General features: G+C 44.5%; 1 protein-coding gene across 4 annotated transcripts in view; it reads right to left on the reverse strand.

The window, feature by feature from the left end:
* The window catches only part of KAZN (kazrin, periplakin interacting protein), a 747507-nt gene that overhangs the window by 175409 nt on the left and 549239 nt on the right, over positions 1–22859 (reverse strand). Inside the window, exon 5 of one of the 4 annotated variants that reach the window (XM_065421352.1) lies at positions 12469–12515. The exons of the other annotated variants lie outside the window; for them this stretch is intronic. Coding sequence (XP_065277424.1) covers positions 12469–12515 — 47 coding nt within the window. The remainder of the gene's footprint in view (positions 1–12468; positions 12516–22859) is intronic. 4 annotated transcript variants of the gene reach the window in all.

Below are 22859 nucleotides of genomic sequence, written 5' to 3' on the forward strand. Positions count from 1 at the left end.
TGAAAATTGTTGAGGGTGGGGGAGGAGGGAATCTATTCTCCGATGTGAGTCAGGGATCAGAGAACAGAGTCTAGCTTGCACAGGCCAATCTAGTTCAGGGGAAATTTCCAGAGGTACAGTAACGTACTGAATAAAAGAACTGAACATTTGCGTTTCAACCTCATGGAGCTTTAAAACTGTACAATGGATACAGTTCATGCACAAACCTAAACAACAGGTCATTGGGCCATATCCTTCAGTCCGTATGCTGGCAGGGCTCCCACTGACTTCAGTGCCGGTACAGAACTAGTATTCTTCGCTCAGCAATCTACCCTAGGCTGGAAGAATGTTTACAGAACACACACTGTGTAGTGGGGACTTATGAAAATGCAAATGGGAGCCTGTCTTTTCTGTAAAGTTACTGATAAGGTCCATGTGCTTTTAGGTTAGATACTAGGAAAAACTTTCTAACTCTAAGGGGAGTTAAGCTCTGGAATAGGCTTTCAAGGGAGGGTGTGGAATCCCCATCATCGGATGTTTTTAAGAACAGGTTGGACAAACACCTGTCAGGGATGGTCTAGGTATACTTGGTCCTACCTCAGCACAGGGGGATGGACTAGATAACCTCTCAAGGTCCCTTCCAGCCCTACATTTCTATTACTGATATTCTATGACCAAGATGGGGCGGCTTCATGTACCAAGCAGCAATTTCACCCAGCAGACCTTCCAAATAATGAGCCTGATCCCGAGAAGTGCGGAGCGTCCTTAACTTCCATTAGTTTGAAAAAGTCAACGAGGGTGCTCAGCACCTCAAGGACTCAATCCCAGAGCTCATAGGGGAAATATCATGGCCTGAATTCAGCCGTGCTTGTGGATTAAAGACCGCAGGATGTAGCCCAGGGCTTTAAAAATCCGTATCAAGCCTGTCCTCCAAATATTCAAATGAGCTACTGTAGTGTAGCGAAGGGATTGAATTGATTAGTGGGTAAATCACTGACATACCCATTACAGCTGGATCCAGGCTAAAGCGTGCTGTACCTGACCCTGCAGGGTCACAGAAAGACGACTCATTACATTATGTCTGTTGAAAATGTGCTCTGGGAGTGAGCTATTGAGGTGGTACAATCATTCCCTCACACCTCCACTGTTCAGCCTGAATAGCGGAGGTCATACTTTTTGCTGACTGTCCGCGGCCTGTGCTCAAAGCACGGCAGCATGCGTGCCTAACTTTAAGTCAATGGGTTTTAAGCGGGCAGTGAAGAGCGCACACTGATTTGGGAGCTATATTACTGTTATTCAGCACTTGAATGCAGAGAAATGTAATCTCCGCCTCCCTTCATTTCTTCTATGGAAGAGGAAAATCCGGTGCCAAATGGAGAAGAAAAATGGATGGCAAGGAGAAATTACCACCTAGAGATAGGACTTTATATCTCATCCCCAAAGACAGTATTGTACAGTACGAGCTTGGGACTGTTTACAGGAAATTCATGCCACTTACTACTCGGTAATACAGTCTCACTACACATATATAGTCTTCTGATATGCTTTGCAGAGATAATAGGATAGTTGGTACGCAGTCTCAAGATCAACATGACCAGAAGCCAGCATAGGTGGACTCCCACCTGTTAGCAAGAATTAGACTAAATAAATCTTCCCTCCATTTCCCTTCTCTACTCTTCTTAGAGTAGTTCTGATTCTGTTTCAAAATTACTACTACATTTTTTTCCTGCTTGGGAGGAAAGTTAGAACTTGGGAAGTCATGAAAATAATTATTAAAAGAATGATCATCGGTTGGGAAAGCACGGACTGCCAAACGAGGGATTTTTTTTAAAAAAAGTCTCATTTATGTTACTAACACATTTGATTATTAGAATTCGGGTCTTGATTCAGTGATGTACCTAAGCACATGAGATACACCATTCCCCACATGTGATTAAAATTAGGAATATACCTTAGTGAATCTGGGTCTAAAAGTGTATGGAAATCAGACTTAGTTACCCCATTTATGCTGGCTATTAAAGTGGTAGGTCACTACTTCTGTTTAAAGGTTAACCTTTCCACACCCTCTAAAACCAACATGATTAGTTGGATTCTGTTGAAATTTGGTGTGCCACAAGGCAGGGATCATGACCTAAATTTGGGGTATTTGAGGCAGGGGTTGCAGAGATATAAGCCCTAAAACAATAGCCATTTTTCAAAAAGTTTCTAGGTTTGGGGGTTTTTGTGTGTGTAGTGCTAGAGATCAAACTATTGATGTGATATGGGTTCAAATGGTCTCAGTCTGTCAAGTTTTACCCCAGATAGCGCATGACACCCACTAAATCTTTGGGGGACCCAAACGGAGAACAATATTTAAGAAAATATACATGTGTACAGTGTGCATGGCCCACTACAGAAAAATGGCTAGAGGGTTTCCATTTCATCTTATATGCGTAAGGCTTAACTTTTGTAAGTGCTCTAAAATCCAGCAGTTACGCAGAATGCTTTGCAATTTGGTGTGCCTTGCAGGGGCACAGGGCAGCGTTAGAGATCCGAATTTGGGGCCATTTGACCGATGGGTTCCTGTGTTACAGGCTCTGCAAACAAGTTTCCTTTCCGCAGCCTTGTACAGTTAAACTGAGGTCCTAATGGCGGCATGAATCACAGACCTTATTGAGTTGCATGGCTGTGAACAACTCATCCTTCAATTAACGTAACTGAGGATACGTTAATCACAAGTCCCTACCTAAAACAAAAGGAGTTTTAGACTGAGTGGCTGGAGGTTGGACAATTTGTGAGTCACAGGCGGCAATTTTATTCTGGAGGGAACGTAATAAAAGTATTGTTGGGGGGAAAAAACTAGACACATGAATGCCTCCTGAGAAAGGGAGGGAGGGACATTATGGGGCCGTGGAGGGGAATAGAGAGAGGGGTTTGGGGTTGCACTGAGTTCAGTTTTGCCCCAGGCAGTGCATGGCACCCCACTAAATTCATGTTTTGCACCCTCCAATCCGTGTGAGCAAAAGGAAGAGCTGCATTTGTACCTTTGGAATCTAGCAGGCATCATTTCAGTGCAGAATTAGGGCTTCTGATTTTAGGTTTTAACTGATAAACACCAATAAAACACCCCCGAGAGCAGGGGGGGGAAATCAAATTGGGGTTTAGCCAATCAACAATGAAAAACATCAGAAATGGTTACTGAGATTCCGTTGACCTCACCCCATTCCCAGTGCACTTTGTTTATATAGGCGAAGTCCCTGCTTCTTGCCTTGTATCTAATTGCTTATCGTCTATGGGGGTGCGATTTCTAAAGGGCACTAGCATGTCACACATTAATAGGTCCGTGTCGACCCTGCTGATGAGCATGAAAGGTTTCCTAATGTGTTTTACTATAGCGCTGTTTGAAACAGTACTACGTTAAAACTCACCAGGGACAAACACAGTAAATGCTAAAGCAGGGAGTCAATAACAACTAACATTTAAGTCATTTTTTACACATATAATACAAATTAAAATAGATCCTATTTAGACAAGAATTTTGGGAAACACCTAAAAAACAAACAAAATCTTCTCACAGCAAAGGAAAAGCTCCCCTCCCCGGCAAAACCCCTGATTTTTGGACATTTACATAGGAGTGAAAAACGGCTAAAAATACCCTGAAAATTAATAACCCCTGAAACCAGAAGTCCTATGTATGCTATATAATTAGCAAGGCACTGGGGTTTTATAACAAAGGGTATTGTCAGTAGCGAGCTGGGATATGAGAGCAGTCTAAGCATTTATGATCTGCATGTGCTCCAGGTAGAGCAAGTGTGGTCAGTGCCCGGCATCGCTCTACTGACTTGTGGAGGCGGTAGTTTGCTCTGCTTGGTAGAGGTGTGTTGTGAGATGTGTGGATTACTTTGCGGTGTGTGACAGAGCTGAGAGCGTGATAGGAGATCTAGGTTTTGCACCCTCGTGTGTGTGTTTGGAAAGGGAAGAGATGCCTGGGTACTTTCAGGATGAAGTAGGTATCATTTCTATGGGGTATTGTGTAGGTTGTGTCAGTAACAGGGCATACAGCTTTTATTATAAAGGATACTGTCAGCAGTGAGGTGGAATGAGAGATGATCTTAATGCTTTAATGATGGTTAATTGAACGAGTAGGCCGTGATGATACCCTGTGAGTAAGTGTAAGGGAGTTATAAAAGAATGTGAAGTTGTTCTTAAATTATATGCAAGTGGTATTCTTTTGGGGGAGTTGGCTAAGTGTGTGGGTGTATGCCAGGCTCTGGTACCTCCAGAATCTCAGTGACAAGGGTCAGCATGAGCATGGACATATTGAGGAATTGCTTAAATAGGGTAGAGGGAAGGTGGACTGGAAACCATTTTTTTTTTCTTTTTGTCCTTTAATGGTGTTAGATGGGAGGCTGTGGGTGAGAGTGAACGGGTTGTAAAAGGAAATAAAGAGCTTGTATGTGAGTCAACATTGTAACACTGTTGCAAAAAAAGTGAACATCCTTCTGGGATGTATTAGCTGGAGCATTGTAAGCAAAACACGAGAAGTAATTCTTCCGCTCTACTCCATACTGATTAGGCCTCAACTGGAGTACTGTGACTAGTTCTGGGCCCCACATTTCAGGAAAGATGTGGGCAAATTAGAGAAAGTCCAGAGAAGAGCAACAAAAATGATTAAAGGTCTAGAAAACACGACCTATGAGGGAAAATTGAAAAAAAAATGGGGTTTGTTTAGTCTGGAAAAGAGACGACTGAGAGGGGACATGATAACAGTTTTCAAGTGCATAAAAGATTTTTGCAAGGAGGAGGAGGAAGAATTGTTCTTCTTAACCTCTGAGTTAAGGTTAAGAAGAAACAATGGGCTTAAATTGCAGCAAGGGAGGTTTAGGTTGGACATTAGGAAAAACTTCCTGTCAGGGTGGTTAAGCACTGGAATAAATTGCCTAGGGAAGTTGTGGAATCTCCATCATTGGAGATTTTTAAGAGCAGGTTAGACAAACACCTGTCAGGAATGGTCTAGATAATACTTAGTCCTGCCATGAGTACAGGGGACTGGACTAGATGACCTCTCAAGGTCCCTTCCAGTCATATAATTCCAACAACTATGGGTTGGCAGCATAAAGGTATGTATGTTAACAGGGTGTATTGGAGCATTGCTGAAAGAGGAGAGAGTTAAGGTTACATGGGCAACCTTAACTCTGCATTTCCTGTTTTTCAAAATTTTGCATTTTGCTCAACTCAGCATTCTGCAAGGGAATGGCATAACGCCAAGCAACCTTAACTCTGCATTAATTTAGGGTGTTTAAAAAAAAAAAAAAAACACCTTAAAATACAAAGAGTAAATTCAGTCAGGTTGGGCAGTTAAACTAGTTAGGTCAATTGCATTCCCTGGCTTCACAAATACTATCTATCTCTATCTCTATCTCTAGATATAGATAAATAAATAAATAACCAGCTCTTATATAGCACTTTCATCAGTAGATCTCAGGGTGCTTTACAAGGAACATAGCATCATTTTACAGATGGGGAAGCTGAGGCACAGATAGGTGAAGTGACTTGCTCAAGGTCACCCAGGAAATCAGTGGCAGAGCTGGCCACAGAATCCAGGTCTCCCGAGAGTTCCAGTCCAGTGCTCTATGGAAACACTGCCTCTTCTCTACAAGCACACTGTGGTTGTGTTTGGGTTGCTAACAGAGCTGGTGGAAAAAAGGGGAAGGAAATCCTGAAAATGCTAATTATTTTTCCATTTTGTCATCAAAATTTTGAAATTCATTCAGCCAGCTCTAATTTATAATACTGAAGAATAAAGTTTGAAAAACAAAAACCCCTTCAAAAACTGTCTTTGTTCATGTTTTAACTCAGACTGAATACAAAATGATACTCAAATAGATGGTAGGATATTTTAAAATTAAAAATTTAAGTTTTCTGTGAGCACATGCAGGCTTTGTGTAACACTCTCAGCTAAGCGGGAGCCCGAAATAATGCTGGTTGACTTCCGCAACACATGAAAACCAAGCAATAGATCCAATTTCACCACGCCAGTTCACTTCAGTAGAAGTTGTGGATTTTCTGAAGTTCAGGCCACTTAATTTAAGCCACCTAAACACGAAAGAGTTTGGTGACCAAATTTGAAATAATTGATCTATATTTTTCTGAGACCACATTACTGGTTATGTGTTTCATAATGGAATCTCACACAGACAGTGAAATGAACTCTACAGATAAGGTGTAAAATTCTTTATTGCATCAACCAATTTGCTCTTGTACGGAACATTTTGTTTATGGGCGATTAGGAACACAGCCTAACTGATGATGTCAAAGACACTGATGAAGACATGCCTCCATTCCTGCTGGAGTGGTTTGTTTAACTGTTCTCGGCTGGCTGAGAAAGAAATCACGTTCACACAAAGAAAGCAGAGGCAGTGAAGCGGACAATACCCAGGAAAAAAGACCTATGAAGTGCTACATAAGAGATGTGATGGGTCAGTTTATAGTGTTACTATTCTGTCATGACCACATTACACAGCGCCACAAGTATGCGCTGCTAGTCTCTCCAAGACAAGTGGCAATAAACTTTTTATAGCATCCCACACCATGTATTCAGTTTATGCCATATATATCCAATCACACAAATTGTTAATAGACTTCCTCTGTTCTGCTTTAGTCTCACTTGGTCGTCCCCCCCAACCCCCCATTTAAAAAGAGGGGGAAGCTAGTATTATGGCTAACTGGAAGTCAAGAGATCCAGGTCATAATCCCCAGACTTCTTGTGTGATCTTAAGGAAAATTATTTTCTCACCTCTCTGAGCTTCCATTTCCCCGTCTGTAAAATGGGGTAATAAGAGTTAGTGACCTGTCAGGGTTGTGGTGAGGCTTAATTAATGTTTGCAAAGCACACTGAGGCCTGGTCTACACTACAAAGTTAGTTACAATGTTATTGTAGCCGTGTTGATTCCAAGATATTAGGGTGTGGGAGGCAATATGTTGGACCAATAATAGCTATTATCTCACGCACTTTGTCTCACTACAAAATTAGGTCATTTAACTACATCGCTCTAGTCTGAGAAAAAGTTCACGCCCTGTGCAATGTAGTTAAGCCAACCTAAACCGATCCCATTAGGTCAACGAGCTGGCTACCACCTCCAGATGGAAGAGCCCCTTCCATCACTGTAGTGTCTACAGCTTGGTGCTGCAGCTGTGCTGCCGTATCATTTCTAGTGTAGACATACACTATGGAAAGCACGATATGTTTATTTAGACTCATCAAAATGCTCCTAAAACATTAAGTGCAAACTTTTTGGCCAGCCCCTCAATATCTCGAACAGGCCTACCAGAGTGCCTAATCCAAACACCCCCAAAAAACGTGGAGAAGTTTGTCCACTTTGCATTTGAGCCATTTCCAGTTTTGATGCAAAACCCATACATCTGCCTAGATTGGCTTCAACTAGGGCGCAGTGTGATTTTAGAAGGAAACTCAAAATCACGCAGTTTTCACACGGTTTCAAGTTCATGCACAGACGCAGTTGATCTGATAGCTTTCATGACCACTTCTGTGATATAAACAAGACAAAGACAAACAGGGATATAAGCTGCACTGGGTACACAGACATTCCAATAAAGACGCACAAGAGAGACCAAGTTAACAGGACTTGGATTAGTCTGCTAGGGGCAAAGGTTATAGCTCTTGCAGAAGAGGTTTGACAAGCTAGTCCCGGGGAGCAGCCTGTGGTATTTATGCGAGATACTGAGAGAGAAACAATCAGAGATCATTACAAAGAAAAACAAACGATGACACCTTTTCTGGAAATAGAGCAAGGGGATGCAAAACTGTGTTTTCTAGGAGATTACCAACTGCTGCTAAGAGTGGATATTTTATAAATGGGTGTAGAAGGGCGAATGTGTAGCTGGATGGCTCTCAGAGCACAACATTTTGTGGCTGTTTATGGAAAACACAGAGCAGTACAGTATATTACAGAGGGTCCGTACCTCAGTCATATAGGGAGAGAAGCACTATCTGTAATATGGGGAAATTGCTGGGGCAGCATATCGATTAGTAAAGATGAGAACAGTGAATTTTGGTGATGGGAGTAAAGGGTTAAATAGAAGGTAATAATTCTTATTTTCAATTATATGTATTGTGGTATCACCTAGAGACCCTTATCAGAGCCTGGGGGTCTCACTGTGCTAGGTATATACAAGCCATCTGTCATACTTGTATGGCCCCCAGCACTGCAGTATCTGAGTGTTTTCAAACCTTAAAAAGAACAGGAGTACTTGTGGCACCTTAGAGACTAACAAATTTATTAGAGCATAAGCTTTCATGGGCTACAGCCCACTTCTTCGGATCTTAAATATATTTATCTCCAGACTAAGGCCATGTCTATACGTACAGCACTGCAGGTGAAGACGCTCTAGGAAGATGTCGGGTGAAGACGCTCTGTGCTCGATCCCGTCAGCATAAAAAAACACCTCTGTGAGCGGCAGAAGCTATGTCGAGCTTCTCCTGCCAACACAGTGCTGTGCACACGAGCGCTTATGATGATGTAACTTATGTCGCTCAGGGGGGTAGAATATTCACACCCCTGAGCGACATAAGTTTTGCCGACATAGGCTGTAGTGTAGACATAGCCTAAGTGACTTGCCCAGGGTCACACGGGTTATCTGGGGCAGAGCAGGGAATCTGGATCTCCCACGGCCTAGGTGGCACCCTAACCACTGGACCAACCTTCCTCTCTACAAACACATAATGAAACCATAGCCCCCGTTCTCCACAGTGTCCTAATCAACACAAACATTGTCAGACGGAGGAGGGGGATTTAAAGCCAAAGAGGGTTTGGAAAGTTTATCATCACTCATTACAGTGATGAGTGCATGGCTCAAGGGACAGCTTTTCAAGGCGAATAAGCAAATGTATTGTCATGCGAACTAAGCCTTGGCTGGATCAAGAGAGCGAGCAGGAATTTTAAAAGAAAGGACAGAACTGTTTTATGGATAAGTATAGACAAAATGGATCAGGGTAAGTGGTGCCAATAGTGGCAAGGGGATGCTAAAAAAGACAACACTATTTTGGCAGAGGCAGCAAGCACAGCTTGGCTGGAAGTTAAAGACAATAATGGCTGTTTTATTGTCATATAGGACACCTCCTCCTCCTCCCCTCCCGCCCCACACCAGCAGCTCAGAAAAGCAGGCGCAAGAAACACTTTCATAGATTAAAGAGAGGCCTATAAAGAGGCATGAACATTGGCTATGGGGGATTTTATCACTCAGTGGATTTGAACATAATTTCAGAATTAATGCATGAGTGTTCTTGTGCAGTTTATACAAATGGGGAAGACGAGAAGACAGAGAATGGGCTGAGGCCATTCTAGGCTTTCGATAGTGCTGAGAAAAATCAAATACATATAAGCTGGGGCGTGTCAAGCAACCATTAACCACATTAAACAGATTGTTTTTCTTTAATAATCAGTACCACTGCTTGGAAAAGGTTCACTGGCCTGAAAGCATTTACCCTGGTCCCCCCCGTCCTGCTTTTGGAATTGTAAAATCACACCATTCTGATTACTATCTTGCTTTCATCCCCACTCCTACTTCAGTCCTGAGCTAATTTTAAGTAGGCAATTTCTCACGAACTACTTGTGTAAAAGCTGAATGCCTTTCCCAGCTGAAAGCTGAGGTTTCAAGTGCGGTTAATAAAATGGTCTAGTCAGTTTCAGTTTTCCCTCTAGTCAATTGCTAGACAACCTTACTTTCAGGTTCTCCTGACCTAGCAAATTGCTACAGGGGCAAGAAAAAAAAAAAGTTTCCTTTATAATGAAAAGAAATGTCATGGAAATATTTGGATTTAGTCTTTGTAATTTTTTAAAATAAAGTCTAAATGAGGGTCCTTTTAAAATTAAGGATAAAGCTGAGGTATTCCACATGAAAAGCAGAATACAGAGGCTGAGTTGCAAAGGAAAGTCTCTGAAGCAAACAGTGCAAGGCTTTTAGGCAGTGGAACAGAGCAGGTGGAAAGATGGAAGGAGGAGATCACTGCAGAATCCATGGAGAGTGGGCCTTAAACTTAAATGGGCAGCTATGCTGGGCCAGAAATTTCTAGAGGAAATTGACCTTTGGGAACGACTGAACTGCCAGAATATTTGCATTGGTCAAAGGCTTGGGCAGAGCCAGAACTATACAAATTATCTTCTTGCCTGGCTTGTCCATCTCTAACGGACACCGGCTAATAGAGGGAAGACATTGACCGATGCTAATAATAAGCTTTCTAAGATTGTAACTAAATTCACGTTGCGGGGCCGGGGGAGAGGGGAAATGGAGGATATTTAATCTGTTCAGGAATTTCATGCGGATCGCTTATTAAAAAGCAAAGTAACCAAGATCCTAATCCTGCAATGTGCCCTCAATGCCCATTGACTTCAGGATCAAGCACTACTATATAAAGATGGTGAAGGAGGAGCACGATGTTTAAAAATCTCTTGAATACAGGAGGGAGGTGAATTATTGGAGAAAATAAGAATCTACAAATGTCCACTAAATGTTAGGGGGTTCACATGGGAACATACATTGATTTAGTCCTTCTTACCAAACTAACTAGGATTAATGGTCACGGTCTCTGAAGACTAAGCAGCAGGTATCATGCTCCCACTGACTTTCAGTGATATCTTCAAGGATCCCTTCCGAAGCTGAGCGCTTGCATCCCAAAAAGAGGCGCCTCACTCCATATTCAGACACTTGAATAAGTAAGTGGCCTGATTCTCAGAACTTGAGAGTCAAATCCAAGCAGCAACCCTTCCTCTTAGGGTTTTTAATAATATAAAGCTTCTAATATTTCTGTTCAAAACACTGTCTGCTCTTGTTTCAAGTTCCAAAAAGACTCACAATACTACAGATACCATGTCAAACCGACTCATATCACAGGCAACACTTGGAGTAATGTAATAAGCCATAGCACTAAAGTTGTAATGAACTGCCCGCCCTACTGGTTGGTCTCAGGATTGCTCACCTGTATGTCACATGGCCTATGCAGCTAACAACCAGTAAGAATTCTGCTGAAGTTCAAGCAGTAAGATTCTTGTGCTTTTAGACCAGGAAGATCTAGGTTTTATCCCCATTATTTCCAAAAGAGAAAGTTGTCAAGCATGGTGACAACCATGAAGTCAGATCTATGGCCAACTATGTTACAATCCTTTGAGTGTGTGTGTGTGTGCGCGCGCACGTGTATACACACACACACACACACAAATTATATATAGCTCCTTTGATTTCAGGCGCTTAAACCATTCTACAAATCTAGCGTACAGGGAGTTTTCAGAAATTATATTCACAGCCACAGTGCGCATGTGTATATCTCTATATAGGGATGTGCACACTTGCAGATGCAATGTAGATTATTACAACTACAGCAGTACACCTAGATAACACACACACATACACACACACACATCCCGGTTCCTGTGTTTTACCAACTCACTGCATCTGCTTTTTTAAAAAACAAAACAAAACTGGATGATGTGTTCACTGTTCAGGCAATCAGATTCTCATTTTGGCTACACATTCCCAGCCTTCTAAGTCTGAACGGAAATTGGCAGGTTCCTTATGCGGTGGGACAGAGTCCACCACAGACTGTTTCATAATGACTGAACTTTGGGATAGGGCTAAGGGGGAGTGAGGAGGGAGGAGAGAATATGGGAGATAGGGAAGGAAAACTGGAATATTGCAAAGACTCAAAATTATTTTCCACTCAAAATAAAGGGCCAGAGCAATGAAGCTCCATCCATTTACATCAGCAGAGGAACTGGCCCAAGTTCCTTAGGGGCACTTTATGCCAAGATTTTCATCTGATCCACAGGTTCATCTGCATTTGAATGAGAGAGCCCCTCAGACACAATTCAGGCAGCCTGGATACAATTCCTCACCTGCATCTTCCTGTAGCCCCACATCTGAACTACTCACAAGCACCATGCAATTCAAATAGAGGGTCAACTTGTAAACTTCCAGCCTGCTCGCAAGCAGTTTATAACCTTAAACTTCTCTTCTCGGGTTTCTGTAATGACCTGAGATGGGCTAACGATACACAAATCAGCCTAACACCACATGTATCTTCTCAGCACTGTAATTTCCCTTTCTGCTTTGGTGGTGGTGCTCGGTTTGAAAAATGCAGCAATTTCCCCATTTGTAGCCAATCTTTCAACCTGTGAGTATAAAAACTACAAAGAAGCCAGTTATTTCTAACCCATTTGCTGAGCAACTCGGCAGTATCAGAGGGGGAGTTTACAAATAGTCTTAAACAGTTCAGAAAAAAGAAAGCCCGAATGCGCATTAAATGAAACTGCAACCAGCCTCATCAGAAGCAAAGACAGAGAGCAAGATAACCCGAGGCAAAGAATGCACAACTGCCTCTCCATTGCTTTAAAGCCAAGCACACCGCAAACTGTATTTTATAATCCCATCACTGTACAGTGATCATTACGGTTTTGAAACTAGCAACAGGACAGTCATATTTCATACATATTTGACTGGTTTTCTGGGCTGCTGCTCCTGGAATCAGCTTCCCAGACTGAGCACTCACCTTTCTTTTAATATTGCAGTGACCAACAAGAGGTATCGCTTCTGGCTTTTCTGTTCATGATCCTCAAACGGTTAAAACAACCACTCCGCGAGTTAACCACTCATTTGCAAGTTTTAAAAGCAAGAACTTTCCCACACAGCTCCCTTTGAACATCTGCAGCCCACACATGCTTGCGTTTAACAGACAGGGTTGCTGAATTTTTTTTTTTCCTTTTCCTCCCACAGACACAGAGTTTTCCCCAACAGCAAAGGAATGAAGGAACAGCAACTAACCAGAATTCTGGAGGACTGTTTGTTTCAATTAACAACCAGCTTGGAAAAATCACTGGGCGTGTAATGACCCAAACAACAGGCAGGGCCTGAAAGGAGGACTCACTCCATCAGCAATTTTCACAAACGCACACACAAGTGTTGTTCCAAACTCTCCTAACCCGCGTCTAAGGCAGTGCAGTTCCACTGGGGCAGACATACCTGGCTTGCTCTCCTCGCTGTCCGATTTCATGTTGGGAGATTTTTTGGCTGCCCTGCGAATGGCTGGAGATTGCATTCTGTCACTCTCACTCTCCTTCCCCACCCCCGACTCCTCCCCAGCAGGGCAGGAAGTGCAGTGTGCTCTACCTGTGCGGCTTGGAATTTGACCCCTTGGCAGGTTGCTGACTGTGCTAGCATGATGTCACTGGCAGGGAGGTGTGGTTTTCCACCCAGGGGAGGTTTCTAGGCAGAGAATGAAGGTGCACAGAACAGGGAGGTCAGAATTCGTGGCTTTTAAAAGCTCTTTGGGCACCATCTCTCTCTGCCTCCCCCTAGCTCCTGATTTCTGAGTTAATTCTTGTCACCACAACTCACCGGGTCAACTTTTTGCCGAGTCCTGTAGATGACCTTGTCGGTGATACTTTGCAGAAAACAGGAGGGAGAGAATTTAGCACTAGCTGCCTTATATTGGGGAGAAGGATTCTTCCCTTTCCAACTTGTTCTTCAAAGAAAATAAGTCAATATAATCAAAAACTGTCATCTACTCTGCAGCTCCGATGTGATTAATGAACTCTATTAGGTTACTCTTATGAATAACACTGGAGGATCAATAACTCGGCAGGCAGCATGGTCTAGTGGATAGGTCACTAGACTAGGTGACGAGTTGTATTCCCAGCTCTGCCTCTGACCTGCTGTGAGACATTGGGCAAGTCGTGTCCCCTCTCTGTGCCTCAGTTTCCCCCCCACACACCTTGTCTTGTCTATTCAAACTGTATGCTCTTTGGGGGTAGAGACTGCCCTGATTGGGGTCTTTAGGCATCAAAAGTGCCAAAGTGACTTAGGCTCCTAACTCCAATTTTCAAAAAAGGGACCTAGGCAATTTACCATCAACTTTCAATAAGGATGAGGCTCCTGTATGCCTAAGAACTTGTTTACATAGGGGCACACAGTAAAAATAATCCAAATGAACTAAGGGTGTGAATTTAAAGTGTCTTAGTTAAACCACATTATATGTGTGTGAACTGAACACTTTTCTTCAGAATTAAAGTGACCTTAATTTAATTGACCTTAATTCATGAATTAAGTGAATTAAGTTCAATCAAATTACGGTCACTTTAATTCTGAAGAAGAGTGTCCACAAAGAGGTTTAACGCAATTTAAAAGGTTGATTCAGATTAATTTTCGTGAGTGTCCCCATGAAGACAATCCCTTTCCCTACCACAGTACAAATAGTAAGGAAGGGTAGCAGCAGCAGGTTCCCTATACACTATTCTCCAAGGTCCTACCTATACAATAACTGTGTCTGTACTAGCCCTTTCTCTACCATATTATTGCCAACAGTGCAGCTACATTGCTAATAACAATGGTGAGGAAACTGAGGCACAGGGAGGTTAGCTTCAGCCATGTCACACTGTCTTGTACATGAGACACTGGATGACTCAGGGTCATGAAAATGGACTATCCAGCCTTGTGGGTGACCGGCTTGACTCCAGTTTAGTTTGGTAGCGACTGAAAGCTGTTACCAGCTACTGGCTGTTTGATGATAGACTTTCACAGACCAGTTGCTAGTGGATAAATATCCACAACACAAACCCACCCCTTACCACTGGCAACTCTATCCCGGAATGGAGGTCAAGAACGGAATGGGTCATAGAGCCTGAACTCCCCCTGGAAACGGGGTCTCCAGGACAGGTTTGGCACACTGCTGTAGCTAGGGGGACCAGACAGCAAATGTGAAAAATCAGGACAGGGGGTGGGTGGGGGTAATAGGAGCCTATATAAGAAAAAGACTCAAAAATCGGGACTGTCCCTATAAAAATCGGGGCATCTGGACACCCGAGCTGAAGCCATGTGGGGGGGAAGCTTGCCCTGCCACTGATGGCTCTGTACCTGTTGTGAAGAGGCCTTTCCCTAGGGCAGCCACCCTGTCCCCTTTCACCAGCTCTAAATTCATTAGCAATTTTTGTTGGAAGTGGTACATGGCTCTACTGGTGCATTCCACCTCATATATGGGCTACAGGAGGCAGTCACCAAGCAGGAAGGCAGGAGATGAGCCAATAGAAAGTGAGAAGATGGCATGGGCGTGAGGGGGAACAAATACCACAGCAACAGGGTAAGAGAGGAAAATGGAAATGTGTCTTTATAATATAACGGGAGGATAAAAATACGTTGTAGGCTGAAGAGGCCACATATGAATGGGAAGAGGTCAAAGGGAACAGGCACAAGTTGTTATATTTTCTGCCATGATTTGTTTTTATCATCATTTAGGACGTTTTACAGCTCCTGCCCTCAAAACCAGGCCCTATTTGTAAATTATTTGCCACGTCGAACAGGTGGAGAAGGCAGACAATACTTGGGGTGCCTGGATTTAGGTCTGTCTCTTTATTGCGCCTTGTAATGGCCAAAGTGGCATAATAATACTGATTGATTGGATGGGTTAGGACCCCGGACGGGCAAACACATTCCAGCTGCTGAGATGAGGTCATATGACCTTGTTTCACACTATTGTCCTGCTAGCTGCTCAAGGCTGGTCTGCGATTGGCCGAGACAAGGTGACCTGACACTTTTCGTGTCTAGCTCACAACATGCAGACTTCTTACAAAATAGCTCATCTGGTTTATTTTACATTCTTCCCCACTCCCACAGGGCCAGCTTTAGGCATAGGCAACGAGAGGCAGCTAACTAGTTTGCATCATCCCAATGGTGAGGTCACTCCCCTCGAGGCAAGCTGAGTCCAGAGTAGAAAGGCCACAAGGAGACAAACTTTCAGCCCCAAGGAGCTTATACAATAGCCTCATAAACCCAAATAACAGTCTATTGCCCTCTTGCAGCCCCTTCCAGCCACCGAGCTGCCAACGATGGTGAACTAAGCCTCACAGCCTGTAAGTATATGGGGAAACTGAGGCACGGCAATGTGAATCGACTTGTCCAAAGTCACACAGTGAGCGGCAATGCCAAGAACATAACCCAGAACTCCTGAGTCCCCGTCCCATGTGCCTTAACCACAAGCCATGCTCCCCCATTGCAATGAATGCAACAAGCTAGCGTGGGATGAAACCAAGGGTCAAAATCTTTTCTTCTATATCCCCGTCTTCTCACAGTCAAGACATAGGCATAGAACCAGGAGTGGCTGTTACTGACATCTCCCTTCTGAGCGTCTCCTGCAGACGTGCCTCTCTATACCTCAGTCACATCTGCCCCAGAATCTGAGCTGTGCACATCACAAATCTCTTAACGGTAAGAGCAGTTCCCAAAATCAGGGTCATATTCATCTCATTACTGCTTCTTCTGCTAGGAGTGCACTATCTCCGTTTCACTGTCCATCAGCTCCAGGGGCACTGGTCGATAAGATTATGTCATTCAGAGCAGGCATCAGCCTTTCTCCCTGTGACAGCCAATAGCGTTTCATCAGCAACAGTCCTACGTCCAGCAGGCTAGATAAAGATCACCTTTGGGTTTGTCACCTCACAGTCCTGTCTCCTCTCTGCCCCACAGGAGCACTGTAGGCATATAGCACACTGCCCTCCTGGAAGCTTTTTGCAGTCGGTTGTAAGGCCTCTCTCCCCGGTTGTGAATTTACAATCAGGAGGAGCTCTGGACACTAGTAGATGCATCCTGCACTGTCCCTTTGCAGCAGCTGGAGTATTTCCATGGAGCCAGCCAGCAGAGCTGGGCCACACGGTTCAGATTTAGAACCAACTACCTCCAGAGCCCAGAGTCATTTGGATCTGAGAGTTTGGTTCAGACCCCTTCACCAGCCACATGTGCTTTCTGACACGAAACAGGCGGTCTGGCCAGCACCCACAGACAGGGGATCCATTATGTACAGGGCTTGCCTGCGACTCAAGATTCCTAAGCCTCCGTGCTGCACGCTGACTTCTCACATTTTCACAGCAGCTGGGCATGTGAGCTCATTTTGCTCTTTGTAAACAAGGCTGTAATCCCGTGCGGGGCCACCCGTATTTCCCTGGCTCGCCGTGGTTATGAACCAGTTACTGACTATAAAGGAAGAGGGGAGAGAGAAAGAGAAAAAAAAAAAAACCTCACTGTCTCCACATTATGGTTTGAAATCTAGGATGTGGAATTACTGCCTTCCCAGGCGAGGCCCCGCTCTCTTCTTGTTATGACTCGGGTCAGACAATGACCCGTCGTCCTGACCCGATGCTGACATGAAAGAAGGCAAAAGAGGTGACTGGCGACAGCTAGGGGAGAAGGTCAATTGGCAGTTTCCATTTGAAACATCCTCTTTCCCAGGGGCTGAGAGAGAATTTGGTCATTTTAATCTGCTCTAGACTGGAGAGATGGATTTTCTAAAATGGGGAGAGAAATAAAATTTGAAGGGTTTGTTTTCTCCTCTTTTAAATTATTGCTACTTTAGAGGTTGTCTTGATCATATTCTGTTACGGTTTAATTTTTGTAGGTTTACTGTTTTTAATTATTTATCTATGCTACTACCATGGCCTCCCTCACCACAGTTTCTGAACATTTCGTGATCTGTAATGTATTTATCCTCATCCCACCCATGTGAGCAGGGCAGGTCTATTATACCCAATGTACAGATGGGGAACTGAGGCACTCAGAGGCTAATGGACCTGCCCAATGTCACACAGGAAGCCTATGGCAGAGCAGGGATTGTACACACGTTATTCTATTATTCAGAGATGAGTGAATTCCCAGCCATGGGAATACAAGACACGAAGGGCTTGATCCTGAGAGGTACTGGACAGCTGCTACTCTAATGGGAGGTCCTGGGCACTCAGAAGAACTGCGTGGAGGATGAAAGTTCTGTTTCGTGAAGGATTTTAGATTTCAAAATCTGGCTTCATTCTGAACGGGATGGAAATTTTTGAAATTCTCCATGAAGGAAAGTTCAGAATTGTTTGTGTATTTGGGGTCAACTGAATGTTACCTTTCGAGAAACCCTAAACATTTCATTTCGATTTTGACTTTAAAAAAAATAATTGTATTACAGTAGCAGATACAATACAGAACAAATAAAACATTTTAAATGAAAAGTCATTTCAAAATGCATGCGGAACAAAATATTTCCATTTAACATCTAAATGTCCTCTTTGGACACGGTCAGCATGCTCCCGGCCCTTTTTTCCCAAAAAGGGAATTCTGGTGAAATTGGTCTGATTTCGCAAAGTATTTTGATATCCCCAGAACAGCACATTCCGACAGAAATATGGTTCCATCAAAGTTTCTCCAGCCAGTGCTGGTACTCATCACCCTGCCTTATGTGCATGATCCTGCTAGTTTGGAGTGCCATCAACTCCCACTGAAGCCAATGGGCGTTGAGGGCTATCCGCAGCTCACAGGACGGGGCCCTCAATGATCTTGTGAATTGCCGTGGATGGCTTGAGCTGGGAGCGCCTCAGGGGTGCTTCAAACCTGCCTTGACCCTTTGTTGTAATAGTAACAGGAGCATCAGTGTATCTGCAGTGTTTTCCTACAACAGGATGTTCTTTGCCAGCATCACAACTGCTCTCTTGAAGCAGATGCAACTTTGGGGATTAAAGACGAACCGGAACCGGGAAAAATACTGTAGAATTTTGAACAACGTTGCTCTGTTTCCTCATAAAACTGTTTGGAAGTGGGGTTTGTTTTTGTTTTCTCATTTTAATAAGAGCCAGCTCCTACCATCTGCCTTTCTTGCGCTGTCTTGGCTGGTGAGTGGTGTTTGGCTTGGCACTGCCAGCCTGGATGCTGACATGGTGGCACACAACTGGCCAATGCTTGACATCACTCGCGTTGCTGATGCCAAATGCCAGCCTGGAAAAGAGCTCCCCCAGCAAAGGACTGCTAGTATCCGGCCTTTAACCCTTTCAGGTGTTCCATGGGAAAAGGCAGAGTGTTTTCCACAGCGGAGTTCCCCCCCCCCCACTTTCTGGTTGCCTTGATGGTAACATTGCAGCAGGTACCCCATCTGGCCACATCCTGCGCACAAAAGGATCACACCCCTCGGGCAGCAAACCTTTTCCTCTGCCTCTCTCCTTCCTCTCCTCCAGCCAGACCCAGTCACTGCTGAAGCTCTGCCTCCATCTTCTCTTCTCTCCTACTAGGCCTCTCACGGCCTCACTCCCAATCTCGGATTCTCTCCACTCTTGCTTTCTTTCTCTCCTCTTCCCATCCTGCCCTGCCACCCCCATACCTCACTTTCCCCTTCTCTCCATATGCATTGGAATAGAGGAATCAGTGTTTCATCCTCCCTCAAATCCTGTTCATCCTTCTCCTGGTATTCTCTTTCCTAATGTTTCTAGCCTCTTGTTTGATGCTCCTTCCGCTTACTCCTGCTGATGCTTCACTTTTGCCGTCCTCCCACTCATTTCATGCTGATTCTTCCCCTCAGTTACTCTCCTCTCATTCTCTATTGATCCTCCACATCACCCCTTTCCCTCAGTCCCTGATGCTCTTCCATCTCCCCACCCCCATCAGTCCCTAATCAAGTTCTACCGTCTCTTCAATCCTTGCTGGTGGCTCTGCCTCGTCCCACAGTCCCAGTGATACTCCATCTCTTTGCTCCCCAACAGTCCTAGGTGACACTCTGCCTCTTCCCCTCCATCCCAAAAGACAAGGCCTGTTCTCTCTCTCCCCCCTGGATTCACTGGCCGGCCAACGGTTTGGACAGCACTTGCCTCAGATTTCTACAGGACAGTTGCTAGTGTACGTCGGAAAAGTTAATGCTTTGAAACAGAAAGGAAAAGTAGAAACAAGCACAGAGACCGCAGACCTGCCACATAGTTCTACAGCCTCAGAATATCTCTGTAAATGGAGCTAGTCCAGCTGTTAGTCAGGTATTTGAACTACCGCAGCTGCCCTCTGAAAACAGCAGGATGCAGTTTCTGATCTCCTATCAACCAGGTAGGGAGTAATACTACCTGAACAGAAGAGCTATACTTCTGAGAAGAATGGTCCCACAATGCATGTGCTGATCAGAGTTCTCACCTTTAGTCTTAGGTACCTCACATACCCTCAAGGCAAACCTGCTATTGCTGAGACACCTGCCGGCAGCATGGCTGGCAGGACATTCACTGCATAAATCATGTCTACCTGCCGGTAATATCACTGAGCAGGTTATGAGCCTGAAAATCCTTGATCCTGGTACATATCCCTCGCCAATGTGTTACCTCCCATCTCCTACTGTTTGCATAACCCTTCTAGCGATGCACTGTTCGAAGGCGTCATCTGCAAAGTCAAATTGCTGGGCAGTTCTTCATGCAGGGTTACCTTGGCTTTCCAACAGTCGAGTGCATCTGCACCGGAGCACCAGCAGCTAAGATCAGGTCCCCACCTCCACACAGCAGTTAACCCGATCCAGACTAAACAGGGAGTGCTGAAGTCCACGGAACCCCACACCAACAGGACAGCTCGGTTACACTGATAATGCCACTCACTTCTATGGATTTGCACCACCGTAACGGAGATCAGAACCTGGCCCATGGTGTTGGTGAGCCACACAGGACTTGCCTGGACTTTAAGACAGTGGTGGAAGAAAACACCCCAAAACGTTATGGGATCAGATCCAGCAAAACAGGACAAGCCATCTCAGAGCTAATGCATGCCACTCGCCAGTGTTTTCTGTAAGAGGTAGTGGTGCTTAGCTCCCTATAACAGGGTTCTGATATGTTGCCTGATGAAATCTGTTCAGAACACCATAATAAAACACATATATTCATATACACATTCTTTTGCATAGAGAACGGACCATTTTTTTCTATGCAAAAGAATAAATGGACACAAATCAGATGTCAAGAATTATAACATTCAAAAAACAGTCGGAGAACACCTCAACCTCCCTGGACACTCAATAACAGACTTAAAAGTGGCAACTCTTCAACAAAAAAACTTCAAAAACAGACTCCAACGAGAAACTACAGAACTGGAATTAATTTGCAAACTGGACGCCATCAAATTAGGCCTGAATAAAGACTGGGAGTGGATGGGTCACTACAAGAACAAAAACTGATTTCCCCATGCTAATTTTCCCCCTACTGTTACTCACACCTTCTTGTCAACTGTTTGAAATGGGCCACCCTGATTACCATTACCAAAGTGATTTTTCCTCCTGTTGATAATAGTCCACTTTAATTGAATTGTCTCATTAGAATTGGTAAGGCAACTGCCATCTTTTCATGTACTATGTATATATATCTTCCTACTGTCTTTTCCACTCCATGCATCAGATGAAGTGGGTCTTAGCCCACGAAAGCTTATGCCCAAATAAATTTGTTAGTCTCTAAGGTGCCTCAAGGACTCCTCATTGTTTTTGCTGATACAGACTAAACAAGGCTATAACTCTGAAACCTGGTATAAGGAAACACGCTGTTGCCAGTCCTCACTGTAAGTCTTTACCACGCACTTGAAACTCCGGTTACTGTTGTCCCAACTGTCCCAGTTGTCCCTGACAGAGAGGAGGATCAATGTTATTAACATCACACTGAGAGGTGAATAAAAATGTGCTGTGCCCTTCTCCCATCACTGCCTGTTGCGTTACAATCAAATCCAGGGGTGGTTCTGCTTCCGCAGCAATACTTGTGCCATTACAATTACATAGCTATGAAGCTGCCCAAGAACAGATTCTTTGCAACCTAAATCAAAGGTGCTAGGCTCCTCCCGGGTGGAAACAACAGTCACATGGCTAAGACTGGAGGAAGGTCTGGGCTTGTATGTTTGTGGTACTGATTAATTGTGGGCTTTTGTTAGCCAACTAGCATTAGTCACATCTGCAGAACCAATACCACTATGCTCCCTTGTACTGTGTCTATATATATAGATATAGATAGCAGGGGCTGACGAGGTGGTCAGCTTTTAATTTAATGATACCACCTGTACAGATTTGCTTGCCAATTCCTAACTGGTTAACCGATTAAAAGTCTCATGGGAAAGTGCATAGGGAGAGGGTATTAGCTAATTAAATTACTATGGATGCAAGAAGCTTGTTAGGGTTTTTATCTGGTATGCCTGGGTTTTAATTTGTGACTGTGACCCTGGGGGGCAAAGGAAGGGGGACTGGACTGTGTGTCATCTGGATACATTTCCATTCAGAGTCTTTTGGGTCAGGGTCTTTTTCCTCTCTCTTTTAGGGTGAAAAAAATACTCCATCAGCTGGTTACCAGTGATTCCTGCTAGATAAGGAGATGCAGAAGTTGTCATGGTGACAAGATGATGCTCTTCCGCCTGCTGCTGATCTAACCAGCAGTTCACAAAGATGAACAGAGCCATCTCCTGAGACATCATGTGAAGAATAGATGGGTCCTAACAAGCTTCAGGCTTTGAAGGGATTTCACTACAGCTTCTGACTGGATGGTGGGAAAGAGGCCAATGCAGTTTATACTTCATGGTTAAGAAAACCCAACCCAGCCACATGTGATCTTTAAAGGGCCAAATCCTGTGATGTGCTGAGCATCAGCAACACCCAGCGTCTAGCACAGTGTTTCTCAAACTGGGGTTGCTGCTTGTGTAAGGAAAGCCCCGGCGGGCCAGGCCGGTTTGTTTACCTGCCCCATCCGCAGGTCCAGCCGATCGCGGCTCCCACTGGCCGTGGTTCGCCGCTGCAGGCCAATGGGAGCTGCTGGAAGCGGCGGCCAGTACGTCCCTCAGCCCACGCCGCTTCCAGCAGCTCCCATTGGCCTGGAGCAGCGAACCGCGGCCAGTGGGAGCCGCGATCGGCCGGACCTGAGGACGGGGCAGGTAAACAAACCGGCCTGGCTCGCCAGGGGCTTTCCCTACACAAGCGGCGGCCCCAGTTTGAGAAACACTGGTCTAGCACTAAGTGAGATTGCCTTGAGAACTGGGCAAACAGGTGCAGAGAGCTGAAGAAGCATTCAGATGTCTGGGAAGCCTGAGGGGAGGTCACAGGCAGATGG

The sequence above is a fragment of the Emys orbicularis genome, chromosome 22 (genome assembly GCF_028017835.1).
Source record: "Emys orbicularis isolate rEmyOrb1 chromosome 22, rEmyOrb1.hap1, whole genome shotgun sequence".
In the NCBI taxonomy this organism is placed as follows: domain Eukaryota; kingdom Metazoa; phylum Chordata; order Testudines; family Emydidae; genus Emys; species Emys orbicularis.